Genomic DNA, 24,071 nt, shown 5'->3' on the forward strand with positions numbered 1-24,071 from the left:
TAATACTGTCCACATTTCTTTTTCTTTTACAAATATGAATTACATTGGATTACATATTAAAGCATTTTAATGTACTGTATATATATATATGAATAACAGTAAATTATGCATGCATACAAGCAAACAAACCCAAACATTAACCGTATAGTAAGTGAATGTACGTTGTTAATATTGTTCAGTACTCATTTGTTTAATTAAACTATAACAGCATCACCTGGAGCCACTGCAATTGATATTCTAAGTTATTACCCAGTAGGATTTTAAATGTGCATCTGATTTTTACCACAGCTATAAGTTCTCATGTCTAATAGGACATGTACTGTTTATCAGGCTAATTATAATTAACTAAAACTAAAACTTAAACCATTAAAAAAAGGTTACTTCAAGTAAATGTTGATATAAAAAGCAAGTTCCAAAGGAAATTAATTAAATTCCTTGTTTTCATTTAGTTTAGCTTGATGTAGTAAAATAACTAAACGTAAAACTAAAAACCAACTATACAGCCATAAAATAAAAAAAATAAAAAATTAGAATGACAAAATCCACACAACTACTAAAATTGAAAATAATTTACTATATATATATATATATATATATATATATAATATATATATATATATATATATATATATATATATATATATATATATAATGAATTTAAATTATGAATTAAAACTAAAATAGTATCTCAGTGATATTAATATAACTACTGTTTATTTCAAGGCTACCTTTCTGCTGGTCCTCTGTGTTAATTATTGTGAATGAGCTGATATTGTTGTTTTAGTTTAGTTTAGCTTGATGTAGTAAAATAACTAATAGTGAGATTAATATTTTTAGGGACTATAAGGTTTATATGGAATGCCAGGACTTACAGGAAAACCAGGAAAGCCTGGAGACACTGGCCTCCCGGTATGTAAATTCGACTCATTTTAAATATCATAGGACTTGTTCTAAAGACATTTATGGAAATGAATACATGTGCAAATTTCAATAGCAAATGAATATATGTGCCACTCAGCCTAACCAAACCTATGGTCATCGTTTCTCATCTGTCAATCACAGGGATCTGTTGGCATGAAAGGAGAGAAGGGTGGAAGGGTATGTGTCGCTTTCATACAATTTTCATACAATTTGCATTGTACACCCAGAACAACCTAGCAAACACTTACAATACCTTAGCAACTACCTTGCAATGCCCTAGTAACCATTACGAACCAGAACAGTGCTGCTGAAAAATCCTTTTGCATGAGCAAGAACAATCTAGAACATTATGTTTTTTCTGTTTTCCAGGGAGATACTGCGTCACAGAATATGATGCGTTCTGTAGCAAGACAAGTGTGTGAACAACTAGTCAGCAGTAAGGCACTTCAGAATAATAACAAAATATTTCAGTCACTGCTGCATCAAGTTTTGTTCATGTTAAAACAGAAAATGTTTCATTTGCTTGTAGGACAAATGAGCAGAATCGACATGATGCTGAACCAGATCCCCAGTAACTACAGGAGTAATAGTCCTGGTCCTGCTGGACCTCCAGGCCCACCTGGCAACCAGGGACCCCATGGAGAGCCAGGTCAGCCCGGACCCAACGGGTTCCCAGGAAATCCAGGTTTGCCTGGGCCTCCAGGAGAAAGAGGTATGCAGTTACCTCACATGGGAAGAAGTCTAGTCAAAGATGGCAAAATAAGGAATCTTTATGTATCATAGTCATAGAGATTTGAGGGTGGGCTCAAACACCCTGAATGTATTTGTGTATTTAAAGGTGTATTTAAAAAAAACAACTAAGATTTGCCTCAAAAACTGAAACAAATGTTTGATGCACATGGTTGTAATAGATTCCATTTACCCCCAAAATCGTCCTCATGTGTATACTTAGTGTTTGGCATTACTGCCAATCAGACACATATGGTTTGCATTTCTTAATGCATTTACCCTTAACATCCTAGGATCGCCCGGAGAGAAGGGTGAAAGAGGAAGTCCAGGCATTGGCACTCAAGGACAGAGAGGATTACCTGGACCTCCTGGTATGTCTTCGTGCAACCTAACGCCACCTCAGCCTAAACGGTCCATTTCACTGCCAATTATAGCCAGAGTTTGTACACACACTTGCCTTTTCAAGGCTTTCAGTCACAGTCGGTCCAAAACCTCCTGATTAATGGAACCAGCTCTAATTATTGTTAACATATATTTAACAGCTGTGATTTCTACATTGTTATTCCGTATCACAATGTTTCTCATTCTTGGACTGTTTAGGCATGATAGATGAACATTAGCACAAAATTATGAATCATTAAGACATGAATGGCCTGTTACACAACTGCTGCCATTAGTTTTTCCGAATGATCAGGAACAGCTTTTCCCTTGGATTGTTTGGATAGGTTGGCTCAAGCGTGTGCTAACCCCTCATCAAATCGTGTTGTGACAGTTGGGATTAAGGGAATCTTAATAGTGATATGACAGCAATATTCGGACAAATCATTTTTCAGATATAAAAATATTTAGGGTGTTTTCTCTCTTGTGCTGTTTATGTATGCTTTTAGCCTTTCCAAAGAATTCCAAAGGATTGAGATCCATGGGCTGGCTTCATGAAAATCTGAAGTTTTCAGTCACACTTTAGTTTGGAGTACAATTCTCACTATTAACTAACTATTAATAGTAAGGTGGTTGTTAAGTTTAGGTATGAGGTAGGGGTATTAGCATTATTATGTGCTACATAAGTACTAATAAACAGCCAGTATGCTAGTAATATGCATTGCTCATAAGCAGCTAGTTATTAATAGTGTGCACACCATTAGAGTGCTCAGAATTATTTAATTCAAAACTGTTATTAATTAAATAAAAATACTCATTTGACTCATTTTGTAGATGTTACTGAATTCTGAATTCAGCAAATAGTCATGACTTGTATATACATGACCAATCATTGTCTTCATTATCAATCACCAGCATCACTTCAGAGTAATAGTAAGATGTATTAAATGTAGCTAGCGTTACGTTGTAATCCTTAATTACAGCAGTTAATCTAAAAATATAGGAGGCTATCTTTACTTCAAGAATCATTTTCAATTCTTTAGTTTTGTCTTAATCTTAAGAAAAAATCTAAATACAAATAAATATATTCTTAAGAAATATATTTTGGAATACAAAATACCCTCCCCCCAGTACGAAAATATGAAAAAAATAGAAGTTAAGACGAATTTTATTCTAAAGTATGTCCATGAAAGAATTTCATTCCATTATCAGTGGAACATCTGTGTTCTTCAGATGACGTGGATGGAAAACCACATTACACGCAGCAGATCCACTGTCAGGGCAATCAGCACGCTTATTTCCTGCTGGCTGTACCTTAATCAACAGTCAAAATGATCTTACTGTTCAGTTCAAATCTGAAATTATCTCAAATGATCTCATGATCTCGAGACATCTGTGGGTAGTTGATTCAATAAGACTTGTTGTCTAAACATTGGCCATTTATGCTTGTTCAGAATTACCAAAAAAGAGTCTTTAACAGGACAGATAAATAAAATCAGAAGCAGACGCATTCTATTATACGTACAATTCCTAGGTTCCACTGTGTTTTCGTGCCACATATTTCTTCTGCAATTTGTTGCAGTTTAAGTCAAGTCACATTTATTCATACAGTGCTTGATACAAAGTAGCTTCACTATAACAATGTTGCAAATGTTAACAATGCAATAATGTTGCAAAACTCAGTAATTATGAAACAACATAAATGTCATAGTCTTACTGTCCATAATAGTCTCATTGTTCAATTTAATTTAGTTCAGTGTTGATGCAGTTCCGTTCAGTGACAGTATCAATGTTGTGACGTTCATGATTTATGAAATGAATTCAGTCCAAGTTTATTGTTTAGCTCAATTCAATTCTAGTTTTGTTCTCATCCAGCAGAGCACTCAAATTGATAATATTTCTGGGTATTATTATTAGTGCTTATAATGCACATAGGGCCCTATTTTAATGATCTAAGCGCATGGTCTAAAGCGCACGGAACATGACCGAATCCACTTTTGCTAGTTTAACAACTGGAAAACAGTCGCGCTAGGGCACATGGTCTAAACGAGTTGTCCCTATTCTCTTAATGAGTAATGGGTGTTTTTTGGGCATAACGTGCAATAAACCAATCAGAGTCTCATTTCCCATTCTCTTTAAGAGCCAGTTGCGCTCGCGCCATGGCAGGATCACTATTTACATGGTGCAATGTAATTTTTGTGTCCCTGTGTGTGTAATAAGCAAAGTGTACGCGTGTTGTGCACCTGCCTATACACCTTTTTCTTCAACCCGGAAGTAAGCCTATGGGTGAGACTTCCGGATCATTAACTGTTATAGGTAAATAATGAGGAGAATAACAACGTGCAGTAAACGGTAAAACTGTTTGCACTACAAACCAATTGTTCATAATTAAGATAATACATTAAAATAATATGATAAGACACACCAATTTTCAATATCAAGCAGTAAAACAAGCTGTTTTTTACAGCTAAAAATAGCTGGACGCAGATGAGACCAAAAACCAGACCCATAGAATTTACAAATGGCCGCGCCAATTTTTACGACAAGAAAAAGGTGGATAGGCGCTCTTTAAATAACAAAGAAAAAATATTGCGCCAGACTTTAAACCAGGTTTGAGTTGGTCTATGGCGCAGTCGATTTTCAGTTCCTCAAAATTGCAACGCGCCAACAATGCACCTGAACACTCTTTTTTAGACCAGCATGCCTATGGGCGCACAAATGGGTGCAAATGCATTTGCTATTTAAGCAACGCGGTGCAGGACGGGAAAATGAGAACTGCGTCTGGCTGAAACTAGCAAAAACACTTACGCCGTGCCTTGTGCTGCATTGTGCCGGGTGTATGATAGGGCCCATAATCTGCATGACCATATTCTATATCCCGAATCCTACTCAATACCTAAACTTAACAACTACCTTACTAATTTATAGGCTGTAAATTAGAAGTTTATTGAGGCAAAAGTTGTAGCTAATGGAGCGTTGATAGAGAGAATTGGACCTTAAAATAAAGAGTGACCTGTTTCTGAATGTTCATAAAAACCCTTGCCTGTTTGGAGCCAATGCTGAAGTTGTCACAGAAGTTATAACAATAATAATCTGCACCCATTCCTACTGATACACGAAAACCTGGAAACGATTCTGTTTTCAGTAAACAAGGCACTTCCATTATCATAGGAAGCAAAGCTGGCCAAAGTGGTAGTTTCCATGCTGAGCCCCGATCACAAGGCCCAAGTAATCCAGTTATTATTTGAGAGAATTTGTACAGATATGTTTCGCGTCTTGATTCACTCATCCCAGCGCAACACAAAGGGTCTGAATGAAGTATTGGTTCCATGGTAACTACAACAACACTCAGTTCAACAAACACAATTCTGCACTTTCTCCAGGGGATGCATTTAATTACAATCCAGTCTCCTAATGTAAAACCACGCATTTCCAGGAGCTAGAAAACTATAAAGGAGTGGAAACATCTCCCTGGTGCAAACAATGCCAAGACCTCTCTGTGAATGAAATACACAGTGATCATATACGTACAGTAGTAGGAAGCTTGCGGTGACTCACTGTTTGCAGTTTGACTCGTGTTTTCTGTGGAGGCTTTATTGGCAACAGATGTGCTGACTTCAGAGTGCACGAGAGCGAGAGTCGAGGGACAGCATTCCAGTTGGGTTTATACCGTCTAGACAGAAAAGAGTTGGGGGGGGGGCAGATTTACCCCTTCTCCCTTTTAATTAAACAGTCAAAATATTTAAATTACAGTGCTCGAAATCAATTTCCCTCTCTGCATCAAGTAAAAAAGCTAGATGCGAAGTAAAGGATGCTTTCTTACACCTCCTCTCTTTCCAGGGCCACCGGGGCAGTCTCAGATAGGACCCCCTGGTCCTTCAGGCTCAGCGGGGCCCCGGGGCCCACCAGGGCGGCAGGGTGGACCCGGAGTCAGAGGACCACCTGGACCTCCAGGATACTGTGACTCCTCTCAGTGTGTAGGCATCCCTTACAATGGACAGGGTTACCCAGGTAAGCACAGTACGGTTGAGTGATTGTCTTGAGCTCTGTCCCAAAACCTAGTGAGCTGTCTTGTTGAGTTGTGTTGAGCTTCTAAACGAAACTGAACCTTCAAATACTTTGAAAACAACAAATAGCATTGATTCCAATGGAATGTGAAGTTAAATTTTTTGATAACAAATAGCATTGATTCCAATGGAATTTGAAGTTAACGTTGCTAAGCTATCAACAAATATTGGGATTGTTTTACACTTTGCTGAAATCTGTAGAAATTGACACTTGCTGTAAGTCGCTTTGGATATAAAGGGGTAATTTAATTTTATTTAAGAATGCATAAATTTAATTTAATTTTAATTTAAAGTTAGGAGAAGATGAACAATGTGTAATTTTTTTTTTATTGTAATATATTTGAACATTTGCTTAATATATTATATGACTTATATACAGGCACATTAATGTATGCATATTTAATGGCCCATATTTTAATTGAGGATATGTTTTAATAGTAGGGATGCATAGTAGGAATAGTATTTTACTATTATACACCGATACCAATACTGCATATTGTTCAGAATGACATTTGCTGATACCAATAGCTTGGATTTCTTAAAGGAAAAAAATGTCTCCTAATTATACAGGGAACCCTCTCATTTGGTACATTACTAAACTATTATATCCAGTTGCTATTTATTTACAGATTTAAAAATTCCACTCTTTTATAGGCCGATACCGATTATTGACCAAAACATCGGTGCATCCCAACTTAATAGCAATATTAATAATTCAAATAGTTTTTTATTTTATTTTTTTACTTAATTAGCTTATGATTAGTTATGCACCGGAATTAGTTTTTTTTTTTACCAAAATTAAATTTATTTAACATTTAATTAACTTTATGTATAATCAAAACACTAAATTAAAATTAGTTAAATTGCACATAAGGCAGTTTGTATATACATTTTTTCAACTGTTTCTACATAAAATTCATTGTATGTTCAAATATTAAACATAAAGTGTGGCTATAATGATAATATAAGAGGTAATATAAGAGCATTTGACATTTATTGTATGAATTTCGTTATAAGATGTCAGAAATAACATCATAAAGCTTTGTTCTCATTGATAGAATTCAGTGGAAATGTATTGTCTTACTAAACAAACCTAAAAACTTTAATGTGTACTCAAATCCCTTATTACAAACAACCATTGATATTTAACGTATACAATCACAGATGACAAAGACACAAAATTAGATCAGTTAACCTAAAAACGTGTTGAGGTTTTTTAGTAAAGGGAGCATAATGCCGTCTAGCTAGGCAGCTCAGCGGGGTTTGGAACAGAGCTCTAGAGTAAGCGGCTAATCATATGATTGCTGTCTCTTTGCTTAACATTATAGCTAATCGATGAAGAATTGCATGTTTATAGTTTGGTTTTACACTTTTGACGGTAGTCGTTTTGCCACAGAAATGAACTAACACAATCTTTAACCCATTTCAGGTTTTGCGTAGTTTGCTATCTAGACTGCCTGATCCCTTGCACATCCCGTGTCAGCGAGATTAGCACTCGCTCTGAGCTAATAAGGATAACCACCATGGATATGATTGCTGAATATTTGCTGGCCAACTCTTAAAAAAAACAAACAAAACCCAATCAAACCAAAGAAAGGACTGGACTGCCACTAACACCAGCTGTGCGCTACTATATCATACTGGAGCCAGTGATGGTTTTATACCCGTGGCCCGTTTGCATCTAGAGCAGCAAGAAAGAGCTTCGTTTTGCAAAGAACGCATGTGAAACTACTAACAATGAGCGTTTATGTTAACAGTGTTCAACAGTGGTAGCTCTTTATGAGGGTGAGATGACTGTAAATGAACTAATTGTGCCTTGTAAATGTTAATCGATGACGCAGTGGGCTAAAGTTAACATGTTAACAGCAGTGATCAAGCTTGCTCCTGATAACTTGCTTCTTGCTGACGTTTCATTTTCATTTGTGGTTTTCATCATTGATGATACATGTAGGCAACGCTCAGGTTAAAAATGCAGTGTGTGCCATTAGTATACGCAACCATGAAGTTTTAGGTATATTTGCAGAGTGCTACGGTTTTCTTTCATTGTTTGATATTGTGATTTCTATACTTGTATGATCCCTCACAGCAAGTTTTCACAAATGCAGTCTTTTTATATAAATGTATGTTTGTTAGATTAGTGATAGTTTAAGGGGGGATGAGCCAACGCAAGGTTGTGGACAACCACCAAATGGGTTTAGTTTTTGTTTAATATAGGAGTTTTTGTATTACTTTTTGTTAAATATTATTAACACTATGTATGAATGAAGAGTTGAAATGACATGCTGGAACACAAAAGCACATGCTCAGCTGGCCAAATAATATTTCCAAGCAGGCCCCTACCAGCCAGAACCTGACACCTACGTAGTGCCCATACCAGCCCAGCCGTCGGAAGATATCGAGACACAGTCACCAGGTTTACGAAACCAGCGTGGAAAAAGATCGCTATCAAGAAAGGAAGCTAAAAGAATAGAAACATAGAGTGAAAGTGTATCTTCTGTACTGTCAAAAACTTCATTTAAGTCCAGATCAAGCCTTGATTATTGCACATTTAGCACAGTCGAGTGGAGAGGCTCTCATTTCCTCGTAAGAAACCTGTGTGCTTGCCGACGGTTCCACAATGTGTCTTGCTTGTAACATAACTGCATTTTGTATTTGTAACAAACTCCTGTTCAGTACTATGTCCTATAAACACTACGAACTTATTCCTTGCACATTTGAAAGTTTGCAGAGTGTAAACGTGCTTGCTGCAGTGCAACGTGTTGTTGTCGTTGTTGTTTCTCTCTCAAGGAAAATGGCAAACGGTTCCCTTAATTCTTAGACCTGGCTTTTGTTTTGTTATCCTAAACCGAATATTTATCTGTTGTATACCAACTCACACCAAAAGAAGAATTGCATGCCTGTGTTGTATATTTAGTAAGGACGTTTACAATCAGAATATAGTTGTTTTTTCCAATGATATCAATTGAAATGCAGTTGGAATTTGTTGCAAGTCTATGGACATAGAATAGTTTTTTTCATGTCTGAATTGCACATTGTGAATTCCACAGCCTTGTGTTCTTATTTATTTCTGAATCAGAAGAGGCATTTTTAAATAAAACTACTGAAAATGTTTAATTGCTGTTGTCATTTGTTCTCTCATTAGTACACTGCATTTCAGTTCCTAAAATCACGATGCAGAATTGTGAATTGAAACCAAATTAAATTCTAAGGAATGCACACAAACAGCCAAAAGTCTAGCTTTTAAAAATCCAGTTCATTTTTATGTATGAAAAATCCATAGCCATGGACATAATCATAGTCAAATGGACCATCGAATTTTCCGATTCACAAATATGGTCAATATTTATGCCCAGGATCAGAAATTCTGTGTACATTTCAGTGTAACTGAGAAAAAAAAATGTAGCATAGACTGGTGTTTACCTAAATACATTGATTTATGCTGCCACAGCTATTCTTTATGGGTTAAATCGGGTACAAATAGCTCTTCAAGGTAACAGCTGCAGGTTACCACTTACAGTGACCTCTATACAGTGGTGGGACTTTTTATTTCCAAAGAAAACAAAAATGTGGAGGCGAGCAGATGGTCTTGAAAATGCCAGACGATCATTAAGTTTTGTTCTGCTACATTGGAACTGTACAAGTAATCAATGTAAGTAATCACCATTTGTACTCTGAAATTTATTTGACACATTAAAGGCAAACAGTCATTATTTGATATCTGATAGGAGGATATTTTGAGAAGGTTCTCCTCAAAAAATACTTCTGAACTGCTCGTCTGTTTCAGTGGATATCAAGACTTTTCGATCAAATGAAAATGGAGATCTGAATAAATGAAAAGAGGGGGCATGCTGCCAAATGTCTGGAATGCTGGATTACATAACCCTCCATTTCTGATATTATACTTGCTTAGACACTGTTAAATGCAGAATCTTTCATTGTTTCAGTATTCTTCCTTGAAATTTGAACTCTGATGCTGTTGTCCACCACAGGAGTAAATGTTTTCAAGCCATATTTTTAACCATTTAGGGTGAAACATTACATCCAAACCACCATGGTGTTTCTTAACCATAATTCCATTTTACTATCCTCTTCATTTTTCTATATATATTATTTTTTCCAACATGAAAGTTCCAGCTTCTAGAATATCAACCTTCTTATATTCAAGGGATGGTTAAGAGCCATCAGTCACTGAAAAGTCTTTTCATAACCAGCCTTTAACAAAACAACAGGAGTTTATAGGAAAGCCCAATAAAAAGCCGCCCGTTAGCTGTCTTATTCAAACAGTTTTCATCAGAAACTCTAGCAACATCCTCAGTTTGTTGGCTTGTTCTAGCAGCTGTGTAGCCCCTCAGGGGCTCTCCTGTTTTCATGGTGTTTCCTCGAATACATGTGCTATCAATTAGAGCCGATTGTTTTATGTGGGCTCTTTTTTTCCCATCTTGAACCTAAACAGAAAAAAAATACTTTAAAAGCATTTGCCACAAATGGTCTATACCTCTGTGCACTTCCTAAACTCTTTCATCTGTTTCAAAGGAAAGCAGTTAACTTTGATAGTTTCACCTACTGTTTTTTTGTTTATTCTGTCTAACTCATAAAATAAAAGCAGAGTACATTGGGTAATTATACTTTTAAAACCCAGATAGGAAATGTTTAGTCATTCAGGAGATTATTTCATAGAAGATGATTATCAAATCAATTTTTCAATTACTGCAGCACGGTTTATGCATCCACACTGTAGTACTATACATCCCATAATTGTGTGTTTAAGTTGCAGGATAATTGTGGGGTTCTATGTTCAAATGCAGAGCCACAAGTCTTTAGGCTAAATATAAAGTTCAGTTGTCAAACTCTAGGTATGTACATGCAATCTGCAAACAATCACATCATTTACTAAATTGCACAAGATAGTCAACCTCTGCTGATTCTGCAGCCGATGAAAATCAATGGGTTTCCTCTGAAACCCTCCACCTCCACCAGCACCAACTGTCTAGATCTGCTATGGGACTTATCCCTTTACTTTCAGCTGTGGCATGTGAAGAAGATCTAGTCCACCAAATTAAATGATGGCTCAGATGGAGAACATCCTGGTGAAACATTTACTATAATAGTGAAATCTGTGTATATTTATATCACATCAATAAATGCATACATCAATCAATCACTCAATCAATCAGTAACATACTGCAGAATACACAGCTACTTTTTACTTTTACTTTTATGCCCACTTAATACAGTACATTTTAAAATGTTGCAGATTTATATAGCTAATCAGAACCTGTGAAATTGATAAATTATTGAATTATTATTTTTACTGTACTAACATTCTATTTCCAAGATGTACACTGAATAATAAGGAAATGCTAAAAAGAATAAATAAACTAAACAGATAGTTCACTATTTTGTCTTCTCACTATCATTATTGTCCACTATAACTATCCTCACACAGGATAAAGGGCCCTTCTCCCTGAAAAGAAAAACAACAACAACAAAAGTGTTTTTATTCAGAAATCCAAATATGTTTGAATAATAACAAAGACATAGCAAATAACATATTGAATTAGACATTATGTAGAAAGACTGAAATAGTATTTTCTTGTTAAACTCTAATAATCTTTGTTTTGTTTATGACTTAAAAAAAAGGGTTTACTGTGTGTAGCTTGAATTAATATTTAGAAGATTTGTGATCAAAATAAACAGACTATTGTACAGTTTCTTTTTCCATCTCTTTCTGTTTCAATAAAATCTAATCAAAACATGTTGCGACAGCAATAATGTTTTTAGACTGTACAAATATGCATATAGTGTTGCGTTTGCATTGTGTGGTTTTGATAGAAAAGAATAGAATAGAATACTACAAACCTCAGCTGCTTGAACAAATAGCAATGCATTTTGAATGTCATGTCACAGATAATTCATTCACAATCTCAAACACGTCTGATGTTCTCCCAGTTGTGTTTTCTCAAAATGATTCTTTTTCTAGGTGGGAGTTCAGTCAGTTTACAAATTCCTGTCACAAAAGGATATATAATATTCCTAGTGTGTGTTTTCAATATAAAGTTTATCCCCCAGCCAAGATTTCGAAAGAAAATATTCTCATCAAACTATCAAACCCTTTTCCGTCACAGTTTATTTTAAGACAATCCTACAGTACAACCTTGTTTCTTGCAATGACAGTAACCTTACAATGTTAATAATCCTGACAGGGACTGTGTGCTAGTCACATTCTTTCACTGAACATTTGTTAAAAATATGCTGATAAATAAAGGAAAAGTGCCAATCAGTGAATACACTCCTAGATGTTATGAGTGATTTTATTTCTCTGGAGATTTCATTCACAAATATACAGTTACTGCATGTGGCTTCAGTACATTTGTCAGAAGGTTGATGTCAGTTCTGATTAGCATCTTTCTCAGCATTCCATATGAACATCTTATATCAGATCACATCAAGCCGTGTCTCATCCCTGATCATGTGGACTGCGTGAGAAGCCAGAGAAAGGAATGGCAACCCTGTAGTCTCTGTTTGCTGTGGCTAGAAGCTGCTTTTCTGAGTCATTAATGTAAACCAAAATATTAAGACATGATGTTTAGCCGAGAAACCAGGCATTATCAGAACATGACTTCACAACCAATTTCAGAGGGAAAATAATGACTAGTGCTGATCAAGCATCATTATTGCAACATACTGTAAGGGTTATGATTTGAACAACTCTTTTCCTCACAACATACAGTACGTGCTACAGACTTGTTGAGACAAATGTAGTATTGCTTTTCTTGTAATAGGTCAGATTTCATTTGGCAGATCATAAAGTGAGTAAAAATATCATAAACATTTACAATGATCAAATAGGGACCACGATAGACAAGCAACCAACACCCTAGATGCTGCATAGCAACACACCGAAAGCCTCAACACAGGCAAACACTGCTCACTTACATTTTTCAGAAAATATACAAAACCAGTTATATTACAATGACCTGTTAATGTTCAGCAGACATGACAGGAAATTTCCATTTCACGACACATTTCACGCAGCTTGTCGTTGTGGAACTTTTCAACTATAGGGATAAAATAGAAACTATGAGGTCATGCCATGGCCAGTTTGACCCAGCTGGCAGTCTGTGGAAAATTCCTTTGACTTTAATCATGGCATCGTGGGTGAATCATGGAAAAGCACGAGGGCACCATAATATCCCAGTATCTCTGAGAATCTAAACAGCATTTGATATATTTAGTTTGGCAGCGATATAAATCGCTTCTGCCTGATTAGAAGAATGTACAGTGCTGGGAAGTATCTGATTACATGTAATCTGGATTACACATTTAGACGTGAAAAATTAAGTACTTGTAATTGGATTATATTATGTTTTAAAATGCTCATAATCAGATTAAAGTTATATTTACATTTAGTGATTTAGCAGATGTTTTTATGCAAAGCCACTTACAAATGAGGACAATAGAAGCAATCAAAACCAACAAATGAGCAATAAGATGTAAGTGGCGTGACAAGTCTCGGTTATCATAACGCAGTACATGTAGCAATGTTGTAGTTTTTTTTTAATTTATTTTTTTATAATAAATGGTCCCACTTTATATTGTGTCCCTAATACCTGTGTACTAACATAGTAACTAAATGTGTACATAGTATGTAACCACAGTGTAAGGACACATTGGTACATAGTATCTACAGTGCTAATGTTTGTGTAATTACACATATGTAACAAACCACTGAATGGTACTGTTTGTGTATACAATCCATCCTGAGGGTTGTAACATGTGTGTAGTTACAGAAATATTTCAGCTATGTAACACAATGTGTACTTACACTGTGTTACATACCATGTACACTTTTATTACTATGTAAAACATTGTCTAGGGCCATTGTAAATACACAGGTATTAGGGACACTTAATATAAAGTGGGACCATGTGATGGAGAGACTTTAAAATTGTCTGCCATCACTGGTTTCATTTTTTTTTTTGGTTAATTTTTTTTGGTGTTACAAGATCCAGGGGGCGTGGTTGGATCCACATCTAGGGGGTGGAGATGGGTGGGTTTAGGGATCAGGGGGTAGATATGGGTAGATTTAGGTATATGTAAGGTGGGAGGAAGTTGGATCTGATCCAACCGTGCCCCCTGGATCTTGTGTTCTGCAGTGAGGACCATCTCCATAATCTGGTCAGAAGTGGCCAAAAGTGGGCAGAAGAGAGTAGAACATACTTTACATTTAAAGTGCAGACCATCCAAAGTGGATTAAAAAAAAGAGGACTTACAAATGAGAACAGATTAAAAAAAAACTTACAAATGAGTTACAAATTAAAAAATATTAGGGTATGTTTATTATTTGTATTGTTGTTGTGTGATCTTGTTATGTGTTTTTTAATGGGAGTTGTGGGATGGGTGAATGTGGATGATTTTTTGTTAATGATTTTTTGTTACACCGTAAGAAAAAAACCTGTAGGCACTGGCAGTTTTCAGCCAGGATATTATCCATTACGTTTACAGAAATTTCCTTGAAGACTAAAACACAATACAGTACAATACATAATTTAAAATATGGGTAACCAGTAAAAAATATAAAATAACACCAGGGAAAATTTGATTTGGAAAATGTCTTAATATTTGCACATTTATCTTATCCAAGTCATTAAATTCAACCTCATGGTCTCATATGTAAAAGTAACCCCCCTTCACTCATGGTATAATCAATATCGCTGTTCATATTGAGAAAGCTGTTTTCCAAATAAATCTGAAATATGCATTCTTCTAACAGTTGGATATCACCCTTATAAGGCAAGAAAGATTGAGAGCTATTAAGTAGCAGACTTCTTCTTTGTTAAGTTTAGACATTATATGCCTTTTGGGAGGCCTGCAACATTTATGTGAGGAACTTGTAGTTCATTGGTCAAAGTACTTCCCATGAAAGATGCCATGCTGTCTTAGTAGCTAATATTGTTTTCGAACACATTGTTCAATAATGTTAAAAAATGTAAATCCCAGACATTTTTCCATGTGCCATCAATGTGGTAATTAGGACTTTAATTGGTCTGTCCCTACAAGACACATTGTCTAATTTTACAAGACCACTGCCATCATGGTTATAGTCTTCTCTATTTGTGGAGTTTTAAAAAGGCTTTTTTTAGTGGTTCAGTGAAGATTTTCCACATTCCAACAAATAATGAATGGAGCACTAACAAATATAGTCGTCAGCTATTTTATTCTTCGCAAAATTTGTCTTATCAGCCTCCACAATGCAGTTTCTGACTTTATGTGTTGTTAAATCAAGCACATAAATGTGAATTAAGTCTCCAAACACATTTTGGGGCAGCTGTATATCACTTCTAGTCCTTATATTTCTCTGATTGGTTATTAAAAATGATATACTTAAGTTTATTCCTGGTGCCCATATGTTATCTAGTAGGCTATGATAATCTGTTTGTGCACTGATAAGTCTGCATCATAACAACATTACCCATAACAGCTTCCCTCATCTGTGTGCCAAATGGAAAATGTTACAGTGTGGTTCTGCAATCTAAACCATGCTCCTTGACGTTAGAAGGTCAGCACAGACTTTTCCCTTGACAGTTTTTGGCCTTCTGTAACTTGCGTACTGCATGAGCTCAGTTTTTGGAGCTCCCTCATATAGCTGCTCCCAAGAAGTACAATTTCCTGAATGACAATTTCAGGGGAAATGTGTTTTTATTCCCTTGGCATAATCCAAAGTAGGGCATTTATTTCATTTTAACAATATATAATGAGTATATTGGTTTGGTTTATGGAATTGCTTATATTCCATGGCAGAGACTTCATTTGCACATTGTTCTCCAAAAGCGATGATGGATCTGTTAATGGGCCGAAGTTGGAGCTTTAACATAATAAAGGCATTGAAAATAGACTTCCTATAAAAGTGTGCCCAAAGTAGTGCTGATTTTTGATTTTATCCTTATGAATTATGTGAGCATAGACATAATCTACTTTATGCCGTGTAGCAGATGACACAAATGGATTTTCCTGCCTTTTACATGTTGCCATCAGCCAATCATCGCTGTCAGCAGCCAAGGAAATATTCCGTCACATGGCATATTTGGCTTATTTGATTGGCTCAAAACAACCTGGCTGCACAACTGAGCACCAATGAGCTGCGATTTTCAGTAAATAACAACATACAGTATGACCAAGTCTTTGAGTCACTGGACTACTTTAATGACACATTTAAGCTTTAGGAGGCATGGACACTATTAACTGTTTAAATAAGGCTTTGATAGGTCAGGTTTAATAGAGATTTCCATAAGGTTTCATTCAGTAAACAAAAATCTGCACACTGCCACTACTGCTCTCAAAAATGTATAAAATCACAATGTTTCGATCCTAAGGTCTTCAGCGGGCAAAAAAAAAAAGGGTTTCATTAGCACATTTAAATTAGAAAGTTGTAAGTGTGTAGAAATGGCTTGTAGCGTACAGTAAGCCCAACAGGTCGTGACCCCAAACACAAATACTTTCATTGTTTCACGCAGTATAATCAAATCAGTTGGGATTCCTCCATCTGAACATTAGCCATCTTGGCCCCCGATCATGTTGTTTGGTCCAATGGGCCAAGTTTACAACTCAGCCAATTTAGTTCTGCACCCTGAGAGCTGTATTGCCTTCCCTGTGTTGGCTGCAATACTCAGCTGAGTGCTGACCGATTTCAAGGGTCTTTCAACAGTGAGACGACCTTTCTGAAGTCTTTTCAAAACCCACTCCAAAGGAATAGAAACTAGCCTATTAGTTTTCAGTGTTCAATTAGCATGAATATGCTAATTAGTGTATGACGTCATCTAGTGACATTTAGCAACTTTTCAAACTGGCTTTAGATAAAAGAAGTTGCCAACACTGGTAATCAGTCAGCCATTGTTTTGACGTGTGTTGTTGTAGGATGTAATAATGAACATAGCAGTCTGTATTTACTCCCACCATCTGAGCTGCTGAAGATGCAGTGGATTATGTTGGTTTGTGAAGGTAATGAGCCCCCGATCTACCTAAATGTATCTATGTTCGCGTGAATCATTCGTGATCCAGCTTCACCTACAGAAGAAGTGAGTATACGTCTTTTTAAAGAATCTTTGCAAATCACTTTTCCTAATAACGTGCTAGTTAGCAAGCTTGATGAATGTGGCTAAAGTTTACCGTCTCTCAGAAAGGGGCGGGGTGAGCAGAGCTCATTTGCATTTAAAGCGGCATGCAAGAAAACAGCTTGCTCTGAAAAGAGCTGTTTTTGACAGGGTAAAACTTGTGTTGTTTTACACTACCATTGAGAAACTATACACTTTTCATTAAGACCCTAAAGAATCATATCAACTTGTGGAAAATGGGCATCCGATAAACCCCTTTAAAATAAATGTTTAGTATTGATAAGATTTTTTCTATTATTCATTTCTTTATGTTTTTTTGTTTGTTTGTTTTTTCTTCTTATTCACAGCTACAGCGGAACTGTATAAATACATTTATTTTTCTCCAGTACATTTATCAAATGTGTTGCAGTACATGTAAACTGAAAACCTACAGTGACCCAGTAGAGCACAACACAACAACATCTCTATAACAAAATGAAATCGCCACAAAACAACGCATTGGGCAAATTTCAATGTTTTATGCTAATTCCACTGTGTTGTGTGCATTTCATTGCATTGCGTCTTGTTTCCATAGTGTTGTGCTAATTTAGCTGTGTTGCGTCTTGTTTCTTGTTTTGTGCTAATTTCGTTGCTTTGCGGCTTGTTTCCTTGTTGTTACATCCATAAAAGTCCTTGTGGGAGTGCCTGTTTTTTCCCTTTCTTTCTCCTTCTCTCTCTCCTGCTCGCTCTCTCCCCTTTCCATGTCGATCTTTTTAGCCCGCCTCCCTTGGCTCCTAATTGGTTTAGGAAGCTGTCAGTCATTACTAAACGACATGACGCGACCTGTCTGCTGCCAGTAAAGTTCCTGCCGACAGATAAAAAGATGATGAAAGAAGTGAATGGAGACCTTTTTTTTGCTCCCTGACTTTTTGCTGTCATTTTACTTGTTTTGACTTGCTTTATTTGCTATTCGTTTATGCCAAAATCCTTTGTGTTTTGTTTGACATTCGTTTAACCTTACCACCTTTTGGTTTGCCATTTTGTTTGCTTATTTTGTTGTTACTTTGTTATTTGGATGACATTGCTCTCTGAGCTTTGATGAGCTTATGCTCTGTGACACTTACTCTTTACTCAAGAAGAAGGTGGATAGGGAAGATGTCACGCGTCTTCCATTGTGCAACACTTAGATAACTCGATGTTTAGACACCCCAGGTAATAGGCCAACGCCACCCCCTGTATGTTTAATTTTATTGAAGATTATTTGAAGATTATTTGAAGATTACTGAAGATTATGTTTTCTTTTTTTTTTCTTTTTCTTTAGTTAGGTTAGAGGTTTAAAATAAGTTAAAACTGGTTTTGTTGTGTTTCTTTCTTTCTTTTGGCGTCACTTGCATCCCCTTTCTCTTGGGTTAATTTGCTTTGTTTTGTTTTTCCTGAATTGTAAATATTTTTACATATTGGTTTCTTTATTGATTTATATTTTCGTAAATATACTTTGTAATTATATGGATTCTTTTTCACTTTGTACATTAAATCACTTTCGTTGGCAGTTCTTTGTCCTTGCATTGTCTCTTGCCTCCTCCATCATTTTGCAAATTTGCCACAGATTCAATGTTACTCCTTTTAGACAATCTTAAAAGGGTAGTAACACTTGTCTTGTGCTAATTTCATTACGTTGCGGCTTGTGAAGATTTTGTTGTGTTGTGCACTACTGGGCCACCCTAGAAAACTCACAGTTGCTGTGAAAGAGCAATAGGAAGATATGTAAGAATGCGTGGTGGTGCTGGTGGTGTTAGAGGAAGACAACAGAGTGTGTAAAAATCAATAAGCAATGGTAAATTTTAATTTTACTTGTAACACATTTTTACTAAAATAAATGTACTGTATAAATAAAAATGTTAATTTTCTTTTTGTGTACTACAGTGTTTACTTTTCCCAATGCATGCCTACTGTTGAAATGTAGCTAAAATGCTCAGTGTGACACACAGACAAAACATTCTTGTATAGTATATAGAAAGCAGTCTGTCAAGATCTATAAAAATCGTATATAACAAATATTAAATTAAATAGCATATAGCTAATTAAATTTTGATTAAATTTGAATTGAAATGAAATTTTATTATATTTTATTTTTACGTGTTTTTAAAAGCATCAAAACGTTTTGATCAGCATGCCTGACATGATGAGAAAAACACTTTTTATTTTGATCAGTAATGTTTGAATCCTTAAAGTTTGAATCATCCACATGACATTCTCATGTTTACAGCTCCTATTTAAAAGAAAATAATTTCGAAAAAGTTAAAATAGCCAAGAAGTGACAACATTTTTAATGGTTATCTTCAGCAATGGTTTGTTAGACAGACACACAGCTGCCTTCATCATCATGAGTATGAGACAATGTCACGTGGATGGCATAGGATTTCTTAAGACCCGGTGCCTGCTGTCAGTTCCCAGTGGAGAATATCTCCTCACTTTCTCATGGAAAAAATTACCATATATGAGTCTGCTTTATCTGTAAGACTGATTCATCCAATAGCAATGACAAATCAAACTTTCCTGCCAAAAATAGATGTTTTATTATAAAACTAGAAAAAAAAAAAAGAAAGCTCACCACATACTTTGATGTTGGCTTGACAAATCCTTAAAAAGCCATTTAAGACAGACAGACAGATATGGAGATGGACAGATATGGATGGACAGATAGATGGTAGCACACACACACAGGTTGCTATTGATGGCTTATAGGGACTTATGGGAGAAAAAAAAAAGCACTAAGTGCAAATAGTCCCCCTTGTTGGTAAACAGATGGTAAAACCTGTGTCATACATACTTTGACGAGATCGACCCGGGTTTGAATCTGCCTTTTGGCGAACTTTTTTTTCTCCCTTTTAAAAATTTCAAATCACATCAGAAAAGCATTTATTTTCAATGAAAACGAAGTAAATAATCAAAAAGTTGAAAATAAAGTATCAGGTAGGATAAGGGTAGGTGTAGGGAGGGCTTTATTGTCCCAATAAGGTGGCATCCATTTAATAATTTGAATTAAAATTTACACTCAATGAGTTATTATTTCATACTGTTTTATAATGTACTACAATACTGAGGTGCAGATAATTGCCACTATTTCCAATAAGTATTATAAAAAGCAGAAAATCCTGCTGTTTTAACATAGTGTAAATAGAATCTATAGCTATTTGAACTTAGTATAAATAGCATATCACTAAAAAATGCTGCTATTTGCACTTAGTGTAAATAGCTTCTGCTGCTATTTGCACTTAGTGTAAATAGCCTCTATCGGTATTTACACTTAGTGCAAATAGCCATTGCAAAAAAAAAAAAAACCTTTTTAACTTGTTTTTTAAGCTTTTGAATTACAGGGACACCGAAAGTGTCCTTATAAATCACCTTCACTTTGTAATACCTCTGTCATACCCATGTCATTATACAAATTTGTGTTCTCATAAACCATATAAACAAGCATACACACACACACACACACACACACACACACACACACACACACACACACACACACACACACACACACAAATAAACAAGCATACACACACACACACACACAACAGCTAGTGTTTTTTGCAGGTTTTTGTGTGTTTAGGTTGATTTTTGTAGTATTGTGTTTTTAGGATGTTTTGTACGGGCACATACCACAATCAGCTGGACACTTTCTTCTGTTTCTTCCCAAAAGACAGCGACTCACTCTTCCTTCTTGGAAAATTCAGCATGCTGACCTGAGACTTCAACATGTTTAGGCTACTTCACAATCTCCTGTCTCACGATCCCCAGTTACTCACTGGTGTGAAATGAACACAGCTTCATGTTTACAGGAAACTGCCTCCTACCCCCTTCCATAACAGTCTCTGGTAAACCTCTCCACATTTCCATTCAGTTTTTTTTCCTGTTCCTCCCACTCATCCACACTTACAATCAGAAGAGAGATTTCCATCTCTTCTCACATTCTCCTTTCACCCCTCAGTTCTTACCTCACTTCTCAGGCTTTTTCCTGTATATCAGCTGACACAACTGATTCGCAAAAGCACTCTTGTGCTCTTCCATATAGTCTAAAAGCCAATCTGTAAATGAGAAACCTGCCAATCATTTTGTGGAAATACATCTTTTGCCACCCAAACAGGCTTCCTCTCACTACCTTTCTCATCTCCATCTCTGACCTCTGCACTGTCAACAATATACCCAGCAATGCCCACTGTAGCATTTTTGTAGATCCTTGTTCCATGTTTTTAGTTGTGGTCCTGTCTGTCTCTTATTTTGTAATTCTGTGCATGATTTTTTACTTTGAAGGTCTTGTTTCATGTTTCCTATTCCTGTCATTGGTTATTGTTTCAAAGTGTTTTTTTTTTTTTTTTTAATCAGTCTTGTTTCCCTGTTTGTTCTTGTGTGTACTTGCTCTTTTGTTTTAATCTTAGCCAGGTCGTGTGTTTTTTAAAGCTGTAATTGCAGTTAGTCATAGTTATTGGTTTAATTTTAGTTCATGGTCCTGGATTCTTGATTTTTTGTTTGGTTAAATGAAAAGCAGCACTTAGATCCTAAATTTTGGTTTCTGAGACTCACAGCACCACCAGTGCCTCAATGATCTAAGGAAACATAAGGGAATACACCAGTTTTTACAACCTATAGAATTTATATGAAATGTATAGTATGAGATATGATGCACACACTATCAGTCAAAAGTTTGGTGTCTGTAAATATTTCAAATGTTAAAAAAAGTGAAACATTACAATTTATAAATAAGTTATTTATAATACTTTAAACCTTTTTTTCTATTGTAATATATTTTAAAATGTCATTAATTGTTGTGATGCGCAGCTGTATTTTCAGCATCATTACTCCAGTCTTCAGTGTCACATGATCCTTCAGAAATCATTCTAATATGCTGATTTGCTGCTCAAGAAACATTTCTGATTATTATCAATGTTGAAAACAGTTGTGCTGCATCATATGATTATTATTATTTATTTATTTTTTTATTGTGGAAACCTAATCCATTTTTTTCATGAATAGACTGGAGCTTATTTAGATAGATTGGTAGACGGATAGATTGAGCAACTACAAGGAATGTTGAATTTGGGGGAAAAAAAGAATATCTAAAATGTATTCCTCAACTCCAGTGCAGATAAACTTTAAATCATGCGTATTACACTTCGGAAAAAGAGAAACACTCATAAATAATATGAAAAGCTGTTACGTGATTTAGAATGTTACAGCACATTCTTAGACTTTCTACTGAGCCATTATTGTTCACTGCTGTAAACAGTCTGGTTTATGTCTTGGTGAGTTTATTTGGGACTCAATGAATGTCCCACAGCTACAGATGAGACCAAAAATGGCAAAGAGTACTAGCTCACTAAAAATGAATGTGTGGTGTTTCCTCGTTAACTCAACTAACTGAACTTTCTAACTTAAAATAACTATAAACTTACGTCAGAAATGTATGAAAAGCTTTATGACAGCATAGATATTTCCTCTTGAGAGCAACTCTGAAGAAGATTAACATGAAACCAATAAATATACAGTTATGGAAATTGTTAAGGTTTTCAAGCAGCAGGATTAGTTTAACTTCTGCAAGTTTTCAGGTAAATATACAGTTTTATGCTGAGCTAAATATTCATTTCTTACCATGAGAAATCAAACAGAAAACATTACAAATTACATATACAGTATGTATACTGTAATCTGTAGTGGAAACATTTCACACGTAACTCAACCCAATATGTTTGATACTATAGTATAGAAGCCCTGTCGACAGTTCAAGAGTCGAAACACAAATGTCTAAAGCAACAAGAAATATTGTACACATCAGTACAGTGTTTCCCTCAGGGAGAAGTGTTTGCATGCCAAAGCAACATCACTCAAACTTCTGATAGCACAGCTGAGTGAGGTACTGCAATGTGAGGAAAGAAAAAGTTAGAAACTACGTATTGTGGGATGTGAAATAACATGAAAAACCAATACCAAAAACAGGACTTCACATGAATTGACATCACTATAAACTTGAACTTAAAAACAATGAGTCTCCTTCATTAAGCTTGTGTATGCATAAATGCATACCTTAAATCTGTGCACCAACGTTTTTACAAACCAATCATGATTCACCAGTATCTTTCATAAAAAAGTAGGAACAACTGAAACTGCGCATACTGTATGCAAACAAACAAACAAACAACAACAATACCTAGGGTGGTCATATAATTGTGTTCAGAGGTTTTTTTATACATAGATATTTAAGTAAAGAATAATTGACGACAGGCCATTTAATTATTGGAAAATAATGCAATATTGTGTGTGCATTTGAGTGGGAGAAAACGCAATGTATAACAATGCAGATTTCATTTTGCCAATCTATGTTGTGCATTTTGAAAAACAATGCAGAACATTTAAAAATTTTGATTAAATTTTTCATCATATAAAGTGAAATATAAGAAAAAAGTAATTTTTTACTCCATGTTCCTCCAAATGTCTAATCTTCAATAATAAAAAAATTTTTAAATTTAATTTTTTCACTTCAATATATAAAAACAATTTTTTACTCCACAAATCTTAAAAAAAAAAAAAATAATATCATTTTGTCTTAGATTTTCTAGAGACACAACATTAGACCAATTAACCTCAAAACTGACTAAATCTCACAAATTTGATATTCAGATGAAAAAAAAAAAAAATAGCATAGCCATTTATCAAAAGTGTTGAGAGGAGATTTTGTGCTGTCTATGATCAGGAGAAAATATAACCCTTTTTTTTTTTACTCTAATGGCCCTAAAGGAGTCTCGAATGGCTTGTTAAAATGACAGTATCCATAGTGTCCTACCATTGCCAAAAAATCTTCAGACACTGTCAGACAGTCAGACACACT

General features: G+C 35.4%; 1 protein-coding gene across 1 annotated transcript; it reads left to right on the forward strand.

Annotated features, from left to right (window-relative positions):
* Nucleotides 1–851: 851 nt before the first annotated feature.
* LOC109078122 (collagen alpha-1(XII) chain-like) lies at nt 852–8,527 on the forward strand. The gene is made up of 7 exons (XM_042742917.1): nt 852–909; nt 1,063–1,098; nt 1,291–1,357; nt 1,451–1,633; nt 1,944–2,021; nt 5,869–6,039; nt 7,525–8,527. The coding sequence occupies exons 1-7, from the start codon at nt 859–861 to the stop codon at nt 7,533–7,535; spliced, it is 597 nt and encodes a 198-aa protein (XP_042598851.1). The 5' UTR covers nt 852–858; the 3' UTR covers nt 7,536–8,527.
* The last annotated feature ends 15,544 nt before the right edge of the window (nt 8,528–24,071 follow it).

The sequence above is a fragment of the Cyprinus carpio genome, chromosome B17 (genome assembly GCF_018340385.1).
Source record: "Cyprinus carpio isolate SPL01 chromosome B17, ASM1834038v1, whole genome shotgun sequence".
Taxonomy (NCBI): domain Eukaryota; kingdom Metazoa; phylum Chordata; class Actinopteri; order Cypriniformes; family Cyprinidae; genus Cyprinus; species Cyprinus carpio.